The sequence below is a fragment of the Hoplias malabaricus genome, chromosome 5 (assembly GCF_029633855.1).
Source record: "Hoplias malabaricus isolate fHopMal1 chromosome 5, fHopMal1.hap1, whole genome shotgun sequence".
Classification (NCBI taxonomy): Eukaryota; Metazoa; Chordata; class Actinopteri; order Characiformes; family Erythrinidae; genus Hoplias; species Hoplias malabaricus.
Window position 1 is genome coordinate 34,155,708 of NC_089804.1, and position 16,970 is coordinate 34,172,677.

The following is a 16,970-nucleotide window of genomic DNA, read 5'->3' on the forward strand; positions in this document are numbered from 1 at the left end:
CCCCCCCCCCCCTTTATTGGAAATACCCAAATTAAAGCACAGGAAATGGCTATTTGCTCATTGCCTTATCGTTAGACCTCCCCTTTATATTTTCTTTTAGTTGTGCTCATGGTTTTAAATGAGCAAAACCCACCTTACTGTCAAGCTCTTGATTTATACAAAAACTGGTCACGTTTTCTTTTCTCAACCCAAGAGATGCTACAACTTCTATCAAGCAGCTAAATATCTCTACGATCACCTTTTACTGACGCATCCCGCTCTGGGAAAAAAAAAATGAAAAAAATAAAAAGCACCGAGATCTGGTCGCTGTCAGAGAATTGCAGGAGCCTCAGAATCATATGCAGCTGCTTGTGGAAGCTCATGTTCTGGTCCCTTACTGCACTGCATTTGTTATAGCCCCTTTTCACCAGTCCCATCCACAAAGTTTGGATCCTCCTGGTCCAGTCACAAGTCTCGTTGATTTTCCGTGTGTGGGTCAGGTCCTCTATAGGGAACAGACTCACTATCTTACCGCACAGTTCCCACTTATTTGTCGTGTTTAATACATTTGGGGAAAACTTTAAAATGAGTTTACACAAGCCACATTTAATGTTTTTTTTTTAAGAAAATAATAATCCCCAAATTCATTTCAGCACAAAAAGCTGGAACGCCGTTTCCTTGTAGTGGACATGAAGTCCTCTTTCTTTCAGAAAATCAACAAACCCATGTTCATCTTCTCTGAAGACTGAGACTGAAGACTTGTTTTGACCCGAGAAGAAGAGTCCTTTGTAAAACAATGCAGCCAATCACAGCGCATCACTGACCAGTCACTTCAATGACATCATCATCCGAGCTGCTCCCCCCATTCTCAGCGAGTGTGGGATGTGTGTCCTGTCGCCTCAGTGCTGCCCCCAGCAGGCTGGAGGTGGAGAGGAAACTGGGTGTGGCAACAGCAGCAGAAGTGGAGGATGAGGAGGAGCTGGTTGGAACTGAAGAAAGAGCACTCCCTGGGTGCATGGATGAGTTGGAGAATATTCTGGAAGAGTCTGGGAGCTGACCGTACGGCATTGAGAAACCAGACAGCATGCTGGCCATGCCGGGGTTAAAGAGGAACGGGAGGGAGGAGGATGACGATGATGACGAAGAAGCTACAGAAGATGAAGCGGGAGCTATGCTAGTTGTAGGCTGGGATGAGTGAGAGGAGCCTAAAGTGTCAGTGGGGAACATGGTATGCAAATCCGCAAGAGTTTGTCCCACCTGAGGCAAGAAGTGGGACCGGTTGGCTCCGCCCAGAAGGGGAGGGTTCATGTGACCCAGGGCGCCCAGGAGGGCCGGGTGAAGGCCCACAGGAGGCATGGAGAAGCTGCTGCTCAAAGGGAATCCTGCGAAACTCCCAGGGCTCCCTGCTGGTGCCGAGGTCCGTTTGGACCCTCTGTTATCTGCCATCAATTTCCTCTTCAGGCTCTGAAGGTCCAAAGTGGAGGCGGAGCCAGAGCAGCTGATGACATCATCACTCAGCTGCCTGCTGTGACCATCTAAAGACCGGCCCGGCCGATCCGGACCAGACGTTTCTGCCATGTCCAATGGCAATAGAGCACCGTCTCCTGCGGCAACTGCTTCGTCCGTCTCGCTGGTGTAGCGCCGCAGCTCCCTCAGCAGGTCCGGGCTGTTTGAGGATGAAACTCTACGAAGAGGACTCAGTCGCTTTGGCTCCGGAGATGCTCTGCCGTTACTGACCGGACGAAGGACAGAACCAGAGTCTGAGAGAGAGAGAGAAAGAAAATGATACAGGAAAAAAGGAAAGAAAGGAAGACGAGAAAGACAGAACAAAAACGGGGGAGTGATGTAAGAAACAGGTTTGACACAGAAAGTGATATTAGAGAGACAGATTGTGAGAGTGAAATAATGAAAGAAAGAGGGAAAAAATTCAGCATTTCATATTTACTACAGCTCATGTGTTTATTTTTGCATCCTGATGATGTCACACCTCTAGACGCGGTTGCTGCTCCATCGCCACTTCTCGTCTTTCCGGAACGGATGGCGAAAATCCTCCCGTCATTGGTCCTGATGTATGTACCTGAGGACGCAACACCACCCAAGATTAATCTAAGATTTTAATCCAGTGAGCTGGTGTCTCTCAAGAGTTTAAAATAAGACTTTATTGATCCTGGAAAAAAAAAATTGTAGCATCACAGTACTGTACAAACTGCACAGGGTGGGGGTTACAAAAATACTTCTAATAATAAGATAATATAAATAAGAGGGGTCTGTATACATATGAATTATGTACATGACATGCAAGAGGAGCCTTGGTAGACTAAATAAATTAAAATATTGAGCATTGTACTACATCATATCTCTATTACTGCACTGGATCGCTGTTTCCCCAGGATGCATCACTCTCCTATTCCTCACTTGCTGTTTTAATTTACCCTTGGTGTCTCATGACAGATAACATTCCCCACCGTACCTTTCGATCCTTTGATGACGTGGAGACTCTCTCCTGCGCCGATTCGTGCTTGTACATCCGTAGAGCTGTTAGTGCCCGGGATCACAATGTCTGCGATCACCAAAGAGGAAAACAGTTTAGGGGGATTTTTTTTAAACAGCATTAAATGCATAATGTGAGTAGCAGAGCTGGACGGTTTAGTGTGTATTTGTGTTTTTTTTTTACCAGTGGTGGTGATGATGCGTTGTACATAAACTCCAGCTTTCTGTAGGTAGTTTACAGGGAAGGTGGAGTTGGAGGCGTGACCTATTCCCACCTGCCGTGGCATCATGGGAATTGGAGTGGATTGAACTGGTCGCACACTCGCTATTGGCTTCTCGTCCAAGCGACCTGGACGCCTGACGACAAGGGAAAGAAACACTTCAAACACATTGTTCTAGTCCAGCCCCTCTGTCTGTAGCCTAGCTGTTTGTAAAGGTTCACCCTCTGAAAATACCTTTAAATCACAAGTTTCAATGGCCCTCTTTAGAAAACCACTGCCACGGTGAATTAATTTGTAAGCTAAGACAAATCAAGTATGAAGTGTCATTTACAAGAAAAACACTGCAGCAGACTGCACTGGACAGTGCTCAGAGGAGAACTGCAAAAATCAATGAGCAGCAAACTGACCACATAGAGACCCAGATGAAGAGAACAGAGACACAGCTTCCCTTGCCTGGAGTAGGGTTACCGAAGCCCCACCCTGGAGCCAGGCCTGGGGGAGGGGCTCCTTGGCAAGTGCCTGGTGGTCGGACTTTCACTCATGGGGTCCGACCGGGCTCAGCCCGAAGAAGCAACATGGGTCCACTCTCCCATGGGCCCACCACCTGTGGGAGAGGTAGTAATCCGGGCCTGGTGCATTGTGGATCGGGTGGCAGCCGAGGGCAGGGGCCTTGGCTTTCTGATCCTCGGTTACTGAAACTGGCTCTTGGAACATAGAACGTAACCTAGAACGTAACCTCTCTGGGGGGGAAAAGAGCCTGAGCTGGAGCGCGAGGTTGAGAAGTACTGGCTAGATATAGTTGAGCTGACCTCGACACACAGTATGGGCTCTGGAACCAATCTCCACACAGGACTGAGCACACAGGACCAGCTCTTTACCCTCGCTAGGATCCTGGAGGGTGCGTGGGAGTTTGCACGTGTTTTGTGGATATGGAGAAAGCATTCGACCGTGTGCCTCAGGGTATTCTGTGGAGGGTGCTCTGGGAGTATGGGGGACTGGGCTCTTTTCTACGAGCTATCCAGTCCCTGTATAAACAGAGCAGGAGTCTGGATTGTATGGCTGGCAGTAAGTCTGACTGGTTTCCAGTCAGAATTGGACTCTGTCAGGGCTGCCCGTTGTCACCCGTTCTGTTCATAATTTTTATGGACAGAATTTCTCGGTGTAGCCAAGTGGTGGAAGGTGTCCGGTTTGGTGGTCTCAGGATTCCATGTCTGCTTTTTGCGGATGATGTGCTGTTGTTGGGCTTCATCGAGCCAGGACCTCCAGGACGCTCTTGCTGGACCAGTTTGCACCAGAGCGCGAAGTGGTAGGGATGAGGATCAGCACCTCAAAATCCATGGTACTCAGTCGGAAAAGTGGAAAAGCACTCAGTGGAGTGCTCTCTCCAGGTTGGAAGTGAGATCCTGCCTCAAGTGGAGGAGTTAAAATACCTCGGTGTCTTGTTCACGAGTGAGGGAAAGTTGGAGCAGGAGATTGACAGGCGGATCGGTGCAGCATCAGCTGTAATGCAGGCTCTGTACCGGTCAGTTGTGGTGAAGAGAGAGTTGAGCAGAAAAACAAAGCTCTCAAGTTACCGTTCAATCTACGTCCCAATCCTCACCTATGGTCACGAGCTTTGGGTAGTGACCGAAAGAATGAGATCGCGGGTACAATCGGCTGAAATGAGTTTTCTCCACAGTGTGTCTGGACTCTCCCTTAGAGACAGGGTTAGGAGCTCGAACATCCGGGAGAGACTCGGAGTGGAGCTGCTGCTCCTCCACGTTGAGAGTAGCCAGTTGAGGTGGTTCAGGCATCTGGTCCAGTTGCCTCCTGGATGTCTTCCTGGTGAGGTGTTCCGGGCATGTCCAACGGGGAGGAGGCCCCGGGGAAAACCAAGAACTCACTGGATAGACTACACGTCTCGACTGGCCTGGGAACGCCTCGGTATACCCCTGGATGAGCTGGAATCAGTGGCTGGGGAGAGGGAGGTCTGGGTTTCTTTACTCTGACTGGTTCCCCACGACCCGGACTCAGATAAGTGGTGGAAAATGGATGAATAGATGGAGCAAACTGACAAAAGTATCAGCAAACAACAAAAATGGCACATATAATTAGTTAAATGGATTTTCATGCAATGACAGAGATGAGTTATAGTTATTGTGTTGTATGTTTATGTGATGTTTAATGCTTAGACAATACCAATGTAATTATGTCAATAAAGCAAAGCTTGAAGTTGATTTTGTAAACAATGAACAACAAAAAATTAATAATAAAACAAAAATTAATAATAAAAAACTGAGGAGTCACTGACCAGTTCCTCTGGCTGAAGGCTGGTATATTGGAGAGGGTCTGGTCAGTGATGGGGTAGTAGTGAGCGTAGCTGGGCCGCTGGTATGGCACCGATGCTCTCTTCTCATCCTCGTAACTCTTCTTAGCAGCCTTCTTTTCCGCTTTTGTCAGTTTCATGTCCTTTCGGTCCATCAGTAGAGACTCATGCTGGAAGGGTTGCTGAAGTGTGAGAGAGAGAGAAAAGTGAGAAACACTTAATTTGTCATCAAAAAAAGATTAAATTACAGATGATCCGTTCAGACATGCTGGGGGCAAAAATAAATAAATGAACAAACTATATATATAGTCCAACTGTTTCACATAAAAATTCATTACATTCTCTTCTACAGAAGGAGAGAGGAATATTTATTATCTTTGATTATAGAACTGTGTAAAATAAGAAAACCAAAATGTCAAGTCCTGGAGATTAAATGGGGAGTAAAAAAACTCCCCAAAATAACTTAAATTCTACAATTAAAATAGGAGTATGGCACAATTATGTTCCCTAAATTTAAGTGCTGAATAAAAGTACCCTCAAGTGTTTTTCTGAGTGTGAAGGCTTAAGTCCTCACTAATCAGGAATGAAAGAAACTGGCTTTCTTTTCTGAATTACAGTGGACTAAACAAGTCTCTTCTGATGAGGAAAACACACCTTGGTGATGAGCTGGGGAAACCTAAGACACGCATCTTTGATGACATCCTCAGTGTGATCATTAGCCATGGTGTCTACTTGGCCCTGATCAGGCTCCTCCTCCACAAAGTGTAGCAAAGACTCCACCTCCTTCCGAGTGAAGTTCAGAACAGGGTTCAGATCATCAACCACTCGATCTGGAGACAAACCAGACACACATTTACATTTGCAGAAATCTGTTGATGTTAAAAACAACATCCAGAATGAAGTTCTTATCCTCTGTAGTTCTTACCTGACATTCCCTGTTTGGAGACCTGCCGGTCGTAGATCTTCTTCTCGAGGGTGTAGTCACACACCAGTCTGTAGATGTAGCAAGGTTTACGTTGACCGTAACGATACACACGACACACAGCCTGTGCATCGTGACATGGGTTCCATGAGGCGTCAAACACCACCACGCGGTTCGCACCAATCAGATTCACACCTAAACAACCCGCCCTAAAACAGAACCAATCAGATTCAGACGTACACACCACGCCCTGAAACAGAGAACCAATCAGATTTTCCTCTAAACATGTTGCCCTGAATGAAAGAACCAATCGGATTCCTCCTAAAAACCCTACCCTGAAACAGAGAACCAATCAGATTACCTGGTGGAGAGCAGGAAGACCCAGGTTGTAGTGTTAGCCGGATCATTAAACTGATTAATTAGTCTCTCTCTCTCGGAGGCCGACGTGCTCCCATCTAACCCTACACAAACAAAAATAAAAGTTTTAGTTTTTGACGTTGAAAAAAAATTCTAAAGGAAACACTGAACTATGCACAAAGACACAAAGCCCGAATTATTTCCGCCAGAACTCACTGTAGTAGTTGATGCTCCGAACCCAGTTCTGGGTCTGATCTCCAATTTTGATCGGCATCTGCCTCAGACACAGGAAATCCTCGATGACTGTCAGTGTGGACAGGCTCTGGCTGCAAGACAAATCATAATCGAAGAGTAACCCTTAAAACTTCAGAAAAAATGACTAAACTCCATGATTAAAATATTTAACAGGAGCTGATCAAATCAGTGAGGCTCGACTAAATCCACCCAGAAAGCAAACTCTAACCTGAAGACCAGGATTTTATCTCCTCTCCTGACACTCTCGTCGATCAGGTGGAAAAGCAGAACCATCTTTGCTGAGTTTTCCAGAACGCCTGTCTGATAGCCACTCATGATATCCTTCGCCTGCAAAGAGAGAGAACAACAGATCAGCGCTTACTTCTTTTCTGGGAGAGTTTATATAACCGCAGTCAGGTTTTTATTACAATGTGGGTAAATTTTACAATCAGTGACTCAACAAGGGGTCTCTAACATTCATCAGTTCATATTTTGAGGATAAATTTGTAAATTCAACATGTCATTTTTTTCCATTTGATATATTTAAAGAAATGGGATTTCATTTTTTTTTTTTTTTACATTTTCTAGTTTTTCCATTTGTTCCCCTCACAATCTGAATTATTCCTCAATTTTAGAAAAAATGTTAAAAAAGGACTCTACTGCATGTTTTAATTTTTCCAGTGAAAGTGGTAGCCATCAGAGTAGGGGGAGACTGACATACTGTACCTCTTTGCAGGTAAACCCAAAGTTTTTTTTTTTTTACCCAAATTTTCTGAAAATTGAACTGATAATGTTACACACCAATATAACATATGCTAAGAAAATATTTCCTTCTTTTACACAAAAAGGCCACTTCAGGGATTTAAAAAAAAAAATCCTATTAACATTCATTATCTGAAACTGCTTATCCAATTCAGGATCAGGGTGGGTCCGGAGTCTACCCGGAATCACTGGGCGCAAGGCAGAAGCACACCCTGGAGGGGGCGCCAGTCCTTCACAGGATGACACACACACACACTTACTTACACACTCACATCTACGGACACTTAAGTCGCCAATCAAATGTGTTTTTGGACCGTGAGAGGAAACTAGAGCACCCAGAGGAAACCCATGCAGACACAAGGAGAAAACACCAAACTCCTCACAGACAGTCACCCAGAGCGGGACTTGAACCCACAACCTCCAGGTCCCTGGAGCTGTGTGACTGCAACACTACCTGCTGCACCACCGTGCCGCCCCATCTTATTAACACACACACAATTATACGTGCGTATACACACACACGCAAACATATGAACATTAAGCATTCATGATGATCACAAATTTCAGGACCATATTTCCTGTGTGACAAAAATAAATAAACAAACAAAGTATATACAAAGGGAGTTTACATCAAGCATAAGGTTGGGAAAGTAGAATTGGGCCAATGGGACAATGAGAAATTAACCCAATACAGATAAATAAACCCAAGATAAAATTCGTACCCATTCGTAGGTGATGACCTGATTGGCTCGTTCCTGTAGAGGAGCCAGGGCCATCCCAGTCAGCCCCACCTTACTGTTAGCAGGGTCAGAGTTTTTGTTTTTTAACCCCGGGCCAGAGCAACGAGTGCCCGAGGTGGAGTTCAGGTCATCCAGGTCCAGGTCCTGTTCGTTCGCCAGGTTCTCCTTCTGCAGAGCTTCGTACAAAACATCGGGATGGTTCCAAATCTGAAAATAAATAACAGGAAAACACACGGGTCTGGTGAGGAAACAGATCAGCACTCAACCTCTAACATTAGCCTGTTGCAGAGAACTGTTAACAGAGGACTCACAATGGTGTTTGTGATCCAGAACCAATCACCCAACTGACGTAGGCTCAGTTTAAATGGTGGAATAGGGCAACAGTGTGGTTAGTACCTTGCAGCAGACGCAGAAGGCTTTGAGAGGGTTTAACCCGAGCCAGCCACTGTTCCCTGCCTCTCGGAAACGGTTCATGAACTCTTTATAGAGCGCCCTCTGCAGGGGAGACAGGCGCACCAGGATCACATGCTCCTCTTTAGAGGGGAGCTGAGTCTCCAACACATCGTGACCTCGCCTGGAAAAGACAGGAGATTCAGATTCAAACATGCGAATTGGATGAACAGAGCTGATTCTAAATTATTTGTCCAAAATTCTTGTTTCTACACAGACAGCATGTTACAACATATGTGCGCTCCTGACAAGCCTGTTAGTTCTATTGTACCATGAATAACTTCTCCAACTAATGATGGAATATGCAGTCAGTGTCAGATCTGAGGCTGTATGGGGATATTTTATTTTGAAGATGGTGTTTACTGCTGCTATATATATATATATATATATATAAAAAAATAAAAATATACACAGCAGAAGCCATGTGCTAAATTCTGGTGTGACTGTGAGCTGAGGGGAGTAAATGCTGGTTGCATGAAGTGAGGGGAAAAAGCGGTGATGTTATTGTTGTCTAACTACTCAATGACCCCCTTTGAGGCTGTTGCCTGTATACAAGCAACGTGTAAGGCAGGTTACTAGGAACTGGGACATTCTCAGAGCCAATACAGATTTATAACATGACCCTATTACCATGTGCCAAGACTCAAAGAGCCCAGGTCGATTATGAAAAATTAATGTAAAGCAGACTCCTGTGTTGTATCCCTCACCTCTGTACGAATCCCTCCAGCAGGCTGTGGAGGACATGGCTGCGGTACCTCATCAGCTGGACGTCCTGCGGTGTGCTGTCAATACACTGACCGTTCAAGATGGGACGCTCAAACATGTTGCTGAACTCCTGCCGTGTGCCGAGGAAGTCCGGCCGGACGAAGTCCACCATGCACCAGTATTCAATCAGGTTGTTCTGCAGCGGGTAACCGGTCAGAACCACACGCCGCCGCGAGCGGATATTTTTCAGAGCCTGGGATGTGCTGGCATGACAGTTCTTTATACGGTGACCCTCGTCACAAATCACCACATCTGGACCCGGTCGGGACAGAGCCTTTTCAATACCTGACAAACAAAGAAGGGAAATAACAATTAAAAAGGGGCAATCGATTACTTTCTGTTATAAAAGGGTTGTTGTCCCTACTATAATCTACTCTGCTTTCCCTTCTCCTGGTCCTGGAACTGGGTTCTTTTGTAGTCCCTGCTCTCTCTTGGTTTGGAGCGAGCTGAGTATGGACTAAACCATGATGTGTAAACCTTGCAGAGCTCATAAAATTACAACATAGTCTTTAGAAGAGGTTCAAACGCTCCTTGGATCAGTCGCCAATCTACTGATCTGTCTGAACAGATGACGAAGCCGTGTTCTGTCCCAAACATCAACACACCAATACATCATGAGTGAACAACACTCAACGTTACTGCCACTGTTCCCGTTAGAGACAACACCGGGTATATTTCAGGGGGGAGCTGTGGGTGTAGAAAACCAACCAATCAGGGATCAAGCAAACAGAATAGAGCAGAGTAGGTACCATGCAGTGGAAAAGCACCATGTGTCACTCGCTCTTTCTGTCATTATTGTTCAGCAGTATGTAGATTCTCCACAAAAGGGTGCTCTAAATAGCTTTAAATGCCCAGCTTTGCTGAGACTCACTGTGACAGACCTTTCATAAGCTCCTGCTGTCGGTCCTCTTCATCCAGGTCGATAATGACCGGTCCCGCAGGTTTTTTTGATTTCCTTTTGCGGCCAGTGACGAAGCTCTTCTTGAGGGAGAGCAGGCGGTACATCTCGTATCCCATCAGCAAAACCCCTCCGTCACTCGTCCACTCATCCACCACTTTTGCCCTTGCTACTGTCGTCCTGCAGACACAATAAAGAGAAGATCAATAAATTAAACAAATCACCTAAAAGTAATAGTTTAAAACAAACTGATGTAAACTCTTTGCAATTACTTGTGCTCGTCATTGAGGATGTGCACTTTAAAAGATCGGTGGGAAATATGGGCTGGATCTGTGTCTGGAGGAATGGACTCAGCTGGAGGCAACCAGAGATTGAACTCTGCTAACCAGTTCTGTAGTGTGTTTACCTAGAGAGAGAGAGAGAGAGAGAGAGAGAGAGTGAGAGAGAGAGAGAGAGAAAGAGAGAGAGAGAGAGAGAGAATCATTATTAGTATAGTTGAATTCAGTGCTATTTAAAACTTATTTTCAAATCATGTTAATATCTAATTATTGAGAAATATAAAAGGGAAAATGTTATACCACAAACCCAAAAGCAGCATTCTCCACTTGTCTAAACAGCCATGTTCAGAATGCCCGCTTTCAGCTTCTGTTCCTCTAAATGACAATGAGCCTCTCGCTGTTCACCCTGACCCGAGCGCACATCAGTGAGGAGCAAGAAGCAGAAGCTCTGGTTTTTAGCAGTTTTCGCTGTTTTTGTTTTCTTGTTTTCACCCAGTGCTCTTATTTCTTCATGCTCTTGTGTCTTGTTTTGCTGCATTTTACCTCGTCTTTATGCTCTCACATAAACGCAAGTCCAGCGCAGTGATTGGACAGACTCAGACGAGGGTGCGGGGCAATCTTAAAGTCTCTGATGCCAGAAGCGTAGCAGAATCAGAAACGCTCGTTTTATCCCATGTTTTCTGACTTGAGTAGCACACAGAAAACTGATTGGGTGGTCTTGTTTCACAGTGTGTGGGTTGGTGGGCTCTAAATTCACGTATTAATGTGAACATGCACTGAACAATTTTTAATATGTAGCCTTTAAAATGTCCTGACGCACATAATTTATCATTCTTAAACAACTGAGCCCTTCCAATGAAAAATTATACATCACCCATTTCCACTGTTTAGTAATATTGCTCATCCAGTGTTAGCAGTGGAGATAAACAGACTTCAGGTGTGAGCATATGTTTACATTCAAATATATAATCTAATTTGTTATGGAAATGATTTAGTGACAGCTTTGATCTTACAAGAGGGCATCAAAATGTCAATTTATGGTGAAAACACTTTAAACAAAATCATTCACATGATTCTTGGCTGCAAGGACTAAACTGTAAATAAATCAAATGATTACGCTGGACACATTGGTTTTAATGCACAAAGAGCAGAGATTGATTTTGTTTGTTGCTTCTGTGTACAGAGTGCATTGATTCATTCAGAAATCAGAAGTGGGGTCTTACAGGTACGATGGCGAGGACAGTTTTGGCTCCTGTGTGCTTTAGCAGGATGTCTATGAAGGCGATGACCTGCAGGGTTTTGCCCAGACCCATGCTATGAGCCAGAATACAGCCGAACCCACTGCTGGTCTTGTAGCGCTCCAGAGACTCCACCAGATTATCATATAGGAAACGGATCCCTCCAATCTGACACACACAGACACACACACACTTCATAGGACATCTACAAACTTTAACTCTCAAATAAAACATCATTCCCGCCAAATGGTGAAGTCAAGTACTACTTTAAGGATCACCTAACACAGTCTGGTTAATCAAAGACAGACTGGGTTAAATCAATATGGCTGGAGACGGAACATAACAGATATATGCAACACAATATCATCAGCTCTGTTTTGTGGTGGTGTCCTCTTTTGGAGAATTTTACACCTTATAAACATTAATGGGTGAGTGAGGAAGTAAGTTCCAGGTGGTGCTGTATGCTTTGTAGTTGGTGTGTTTTAAATAATGTTAGTGATTTGTTCCTTCCTCTGTGTGCTTTAATGTGGTTACTGTGTCATTCCTGTGTGTGTGTGTGTGTGTGTGTCTTTCCTGCGTGTGTGTGCGTGTGTGTCTTTTCTGAGTGTGTGTGCATGTTGTACTTGGTGATGTTTAATATTGTTAGGGTGTGGTTCCTGATGTGTTAATTTTACCTTGTGTGTTTTAATGTTAGTGTGTGTGTGTTGTGCCTGGTGTGTTTTAACGTTGAGTGTCATTGCTGAGTGTGTGTGTGTGTATACCTGGTGTGTTTTAACGTTGCGTGTCATTGCTAAGTGTGTGTGTGTGTGTGTGTACCTGGTGTGTTTTAACGTTGCGTGTCATTGCTGAGTGTGTGTGTGTGTACCTGGTGTGTTTTAACTTTGCCTCTCATTGCTGAGTGGGTGTGTGTGTTGTAACTGATGTGTTTTAATGTTGTTAGTTTGTCATTGCTGTGTGTGTGGGGTATCTGGTGTGTTTTAATGCTGTTAGTGTGTGCTTCCTGAATGCATGTACATGTTGTACCTGGTGTGTTTTAATGTGTCATTCCTGTGTGTGTATTGTACCTTGTGTGTGTGTGTGTGTGTTGTAACTGGTGTGTTTTAATGTTGTTAGTGTATCATTCCTAAGTGTGTGTGTTGTACCTTATGTATATTAAATGTTGTTACTGCGTAGTTCCTATATGTGTATGTTGTTCCTGGTGTGTTTTAACTTTGTTAGTGTGTCGTTCCTGGTGTGTTTTTATGTTGTTAGTGTGTCATTCCTAAGCATGCGTGTTGTACCTGGTGTGTTTTAATGTTGTAAATGTGTAGTCCCTGTGTGTGTGTACTGCACCTGGTGTGTTTTAATGTGCGTAGTTCCTGCGTGTGTGTGTTATACCTGGTGTGTTGTTCCTAAGTGTGTGTGTTGTACCTGATGGGGTTTAACAGCTCCTGCGATCTGAGGAGGGAGGAACAGGTCTTCCTCCTCGGCCGGGTGGTTGATGTTGACCAGAACTCTGCCCTGGGGATCCGGCTGGTTCAGAGCATCATTAATGTGTGAGCCGCTGCTCTCCTCTGTCCCAGGACTTCCTGAACGCTCTTCCACATCTTCATCTCCCTCACTGCTGATGGGCAGTGCGTCTTCATCACCAGAACTCAGCTCAATCACATCTGACAAGGATTAAAGGAGTATTCATTTAAAAATATTCAGATAATTATTACAGGTGTTAAGAATTGTGGGTACTAATTTTGGGGTTTAAGGAGAATGTGAGTCTAAATGTGTGTGTGCGCATACCATCTCGTGGCACAGATTTCAGAGGTGGTTCGGCTACTCTGGAGTCCCCTTCATCTCCGCTACTGTCCAGACAGATCACCTCACCCTTAGCAATTGTTGCCAAGAGGGGAACGTCCACTGTGACAAAACAGAAACAAAAAGAGACGGTAAATAAAGGCAAAGATCAAAGGGTCTTGCCTTTCTAAAGTGCTTTTACAAAAAAGCATATGTTGACTTGTGTCTATTATGTATAGAAACTTGCCCCCAAACACATACATGCATATAAACAGTCGATAGAAATTTAGTGTGTACCTGCAGGTAAAGGATAATCTTTGCGCTGCTGCTCCAGTCGTTTTCTCCTCTCTAGCTCCTCCTGCTGGGCAGCTTTAGTCCCTGGTTCCAGCTGGTGCTCCTTCAGCAGCTTCCTACAGAGGACACAACAATATACACACTCAAATACACACACGTTCCTTAACAATAAGATTAAACAATACAATTGAGCTGTAAATGAGGCCTTTTCACAGTACACAAAAGAATTTAGAATGAAAAGAAGAATGAAAGATGTATTAAAATAATAACAACACTAATTATTCAGTAGCTGACACCATACCTGATGTTCCTCCTCAGATGAGCAGGTTTGGCGGGTTTTAAACTTTTCTTCTTTTCCTGATCCTCTTTCTTCTTCTTGTTTTTCCTCTTGTTTTTCTTGGCGCTCTCTGGGCTGGAGCCGGCCGCAGACTGACCACGAGATCCCTGAGGAGTTGACGGTCGTGAGGTGGACCTGGATGAGGGCTGAGACCCTGGTCTGGACGAGGGCTGGGGGGGTGTGGCAGAGGTGGAATCACTGGACTGGGATGAAGAAGGTGCAGGGCTTGGTTGCTCCACCTCCATTCTCTCTGACTGGTCTGTAAGGATGTGCAGATGTTAAAATAATCATTTAATATTAGAATTATCTGCTCCATATGAAGAGTTAATCCCATTTTACCACTTGCTCCTACCATTTTTAGTATCAGTAGTTGTTAAGATAGAGGAGTGGGGTGAAGTTTCAGGCACACTCCAAACAGAGGGTTATGACACCTTGTGCAGCTCTTCTGATATCACTGCAGACTGGCAGAGCTGCTACAGAGCACCACAACTGATGATGTATCAGGGTCATCCCATTTTGTAGGGGGAGAATTTAACCACTACACCCTGTAACTCAGCTCCAAGAGGCAAAAGGACACTTAATAAAAGGTAGGTGTGAAAACAAGAAATGGGATTGGGCCTATGTCTTCATTGCTGCCTTCCTGGTGCTGACTGATTTGGAAAACTGAGAGCAGAGAGTGCTTGGGGCTACAAGTGTTCCAGTGAACTGCTCCACTAACAACCTGACCCACTTCTTACCCCTACAATGACCTGCTCCACTCCAAGTCAACACACAAAACATTGAATGAATGAAAGGACTTCCTGGATCAAGGGCATAAAATCTTTATACTTTTATGTATATTATGTACATACAGAGAGACATCCTTGTTTCTACACTCATTCTCCATTCTCTCAGCTCCACTGACCACACAGGAACACTGTAGTTCTACAATTACAGGCTGTAGTCCATCTGTTGCTCTGAATACTTTTGTAGCCCACTTTCACCCTGTTCTTCATTGCTCAGGACCCCACAGAGCAGGTATGATTTGGGTGGAGGATCATTCACAACACTGCAGTGAAACTGACATGGTGGTGGTGGTGTGTTAGTGTGTGTTGTGCTGGTACAATTGGATCAGACACAGCAGTGCTGCTGAGGTTCAAATACCTCAGTGTCACAGGTTGGACTGAGAATATTCCAGCAACTAAAAACATCGTGCCGACAGCATCCTGTGTCCACTGATGGAGTAGAGGACGACCAACACAAACTGTGCAGAGACAGATGAGCTACTGTCTCTGACTTTACATCTACAGAGTGAACCATCGAGGTAGAGGTAGATAGTGAGTGGACACAGGGATTAAAAACTCCAGCAGCACTGCTGTGTCTGATCCACTTCTACCCGCGCAACACACAGTAACACAACAGCACCACATCAGTGTCACTGCAGATCTGAGACCACCTACAAAATTCGACTGGGAAATGTCTGACCATTCTGACCTGTCCCACTCAGCTCGGAATTTAGCAGCCAGTCTGAAAATCCTCTGAAACAAAATATACTGTTCTCATCATGAAGGATTTTTACCTGCAGCATCATCGTCATCTTCTTCCTCTTCATTATCATCATCATCATCATCAGCGTTGTTCTCTCCATCTGCTTCTCCTCCTATCTCCTCCTCGTCCTCCTCCTGCTCGCTGAGGCTCTGCTCCAGGTCATTTTCTGAGAGCGCCTCTTCTGACATGGTGTCCCCTGGGGTCTCCAAGAGCACTACCTACACATCTTCACACATACCACCTTAAAAATAAAAACACACTTAATACTTCCCATACATACACACACTTATCTCTATAAATCTGAACACCTGCACAAGAAACACCTTATTCTGTTATTTCCACACTGTGTCTTCATGTACTGTCACTTTAAAAATAAGTTACCAAGCTGTAGTCACATGACTCTGCCCCTATCTGCCACATGGAAGCAACCTAAATGGCAGGCCAAGCAACTCGAGCAGCTAGTACCAAAGAAAAACATGACGTCTGTGGTTTGGATGTGTTGTGTTTTGACTATAATTAAGACATCACCGAACAAAAACTCAAGTGTAAATGCTGAGAACAAACAGTTTCAGCAACAAAAGCAAAAATCACACACCAAATATAAACATTCATTCATTCATTCATTCATTATCTGTAACCGCTTATCCAGTTCAGGGTCGCGGTGGGTCCAGAGCCTACCTGGAATCATTGGGCGCAAGGCAGGAATACACCCTGGAGGGGGCGCCAGTCCTTCAGAGGGCAACACAGACGCACACCCCCACTCACACCTACGGACACTTTTGAGTCAAAAATCCACCTACCAACGTGTGTTTTTGGACTGTGGGAGGAAACCGGAGCACCCGGAGGAAACCCACGCGGACACGGGGAGAACACATCAACTGATCAAATCAAATGTTGCTGGGAGGAAGAAGCTCCCAGCAACATTAGAAAAAATATCCCAACTTTAATACTGGAGCATATTTACAGCACAAGCCTCGTCACCGAACTATAAATATACAAAAACAAAATTTTTAATTAATCGTAATTAAATATACAATTTATCGTGATATTGATTTGTGCTCATATCGCCCAGCACTAATATATATTTATATAATCCTAAAATAAAACACGCAGACCACATTAAATGGACCAAGACACTTCAATAAGACTTTCTCAACTTTATAATCTATAGTTTTTTTTTTCATTAATAATGTTTTTATTCTGTTAAAATTAAACCAGACAAACATTTTCCAACTCCTTTTCCACCTGAGTGGGAGTTAAATAAATAAACAAACATGAGAAAGAGAGAATGAGAAAAGAAAGAGAAAAAAGGAGAGGCTTACATAAGATCTGATTACATAAGAACAGTGCTGAGCGCTTCTGAAGAATATGGGCCAGTAGGCTGAACACGACACACTAACACACTC

At 44.4% G+C, this 16,970-nt stretch overlaps 1 protein-coding gene across 3 annotated transcripts in view; it reads right to left on the reverse strand.

Moving 5' to 3' along the window:
- The window catches only part of rad54l2 (RAD54 like 2), a 23,755-nt gene continuing 6,785 nt past the window's right edge, over positions 1-16,970 (reverse strand). For all 3 annotated transcript variants that reach the window (XM_066671936.1, XM_066671935.1, XM_066671934.1), the window contains exons 2-22: positions 15,596-15,805; positions 14,002-14,296; positions 13,704-13,816; positions 13,413-13,529; positions 13,050-13,288; positions 11,625-11,807; positions 10,396-10,529; positions 10,107-10,303; positions 9,168-9,510; positions 8,407-8,584; positions 7,993-8,217; positions 6,738-6,856; positions 6,491-6,600; positions 6,279-6,378; positions 5,921-6,126; positions 5,650-5,825; positions 4,981-5,177; positions 2,654-2,826; positions 2,450-2,539; positions 1,967-2,056; positions 1-1,739 (exon numbers count right to left, since the gene is read on the reverse strand). In XM_066671936.1, coding sequence (XP_066528033.1) covers positions 796-1,739; positions 1,967-2,056; positions 2,450-2,539; positions 2,654-2,826; positions 4,981-5,177; positions 5,650-5,825; positions 5,921-6,126; positions 6,279-6,378; positions 6,491-6,600; positions 6,738-6,856; positions 7,993-8,217; positions 8,407-8,584; positions 9,168-9,510; positions 10,107-10,303; positions 10,396-10,529; positions 11,625-11,807; positions 13,050-13,288; positions 13,413-13,529; positions 13,704-13,816; positions 14,002-14,296; positions 15,596-15,752 — 4,386 coding nt within the window. In that variant the 5' untranslated portion in view covers positions 15,753-15,805 and the 3' untranslated portion in view covers positions 1-795. The remainder of the gene's footprint in view (positions 1,740-1,966; positions 2,057-2,449; positions 2,540-2,653; positions 2,827-4,980; positions 5,178-5,649; positions 5,826-5,920; positions 6,127-6,278; positions 6,379-6,490; positions 6,601-6,737; positions 6,857-7,992; positions 8,218-8,406; positions 8,585-9,167; positions 9,511-10,106; positions 10,304-10,395; positions 10,530-11,624; positions 11,808-13,049; positions 13,289-13,412; positions 13,530-13,703; positions 13,817-14,001; positions 14,297-15,595; positions 15,806-16,970) is intronic.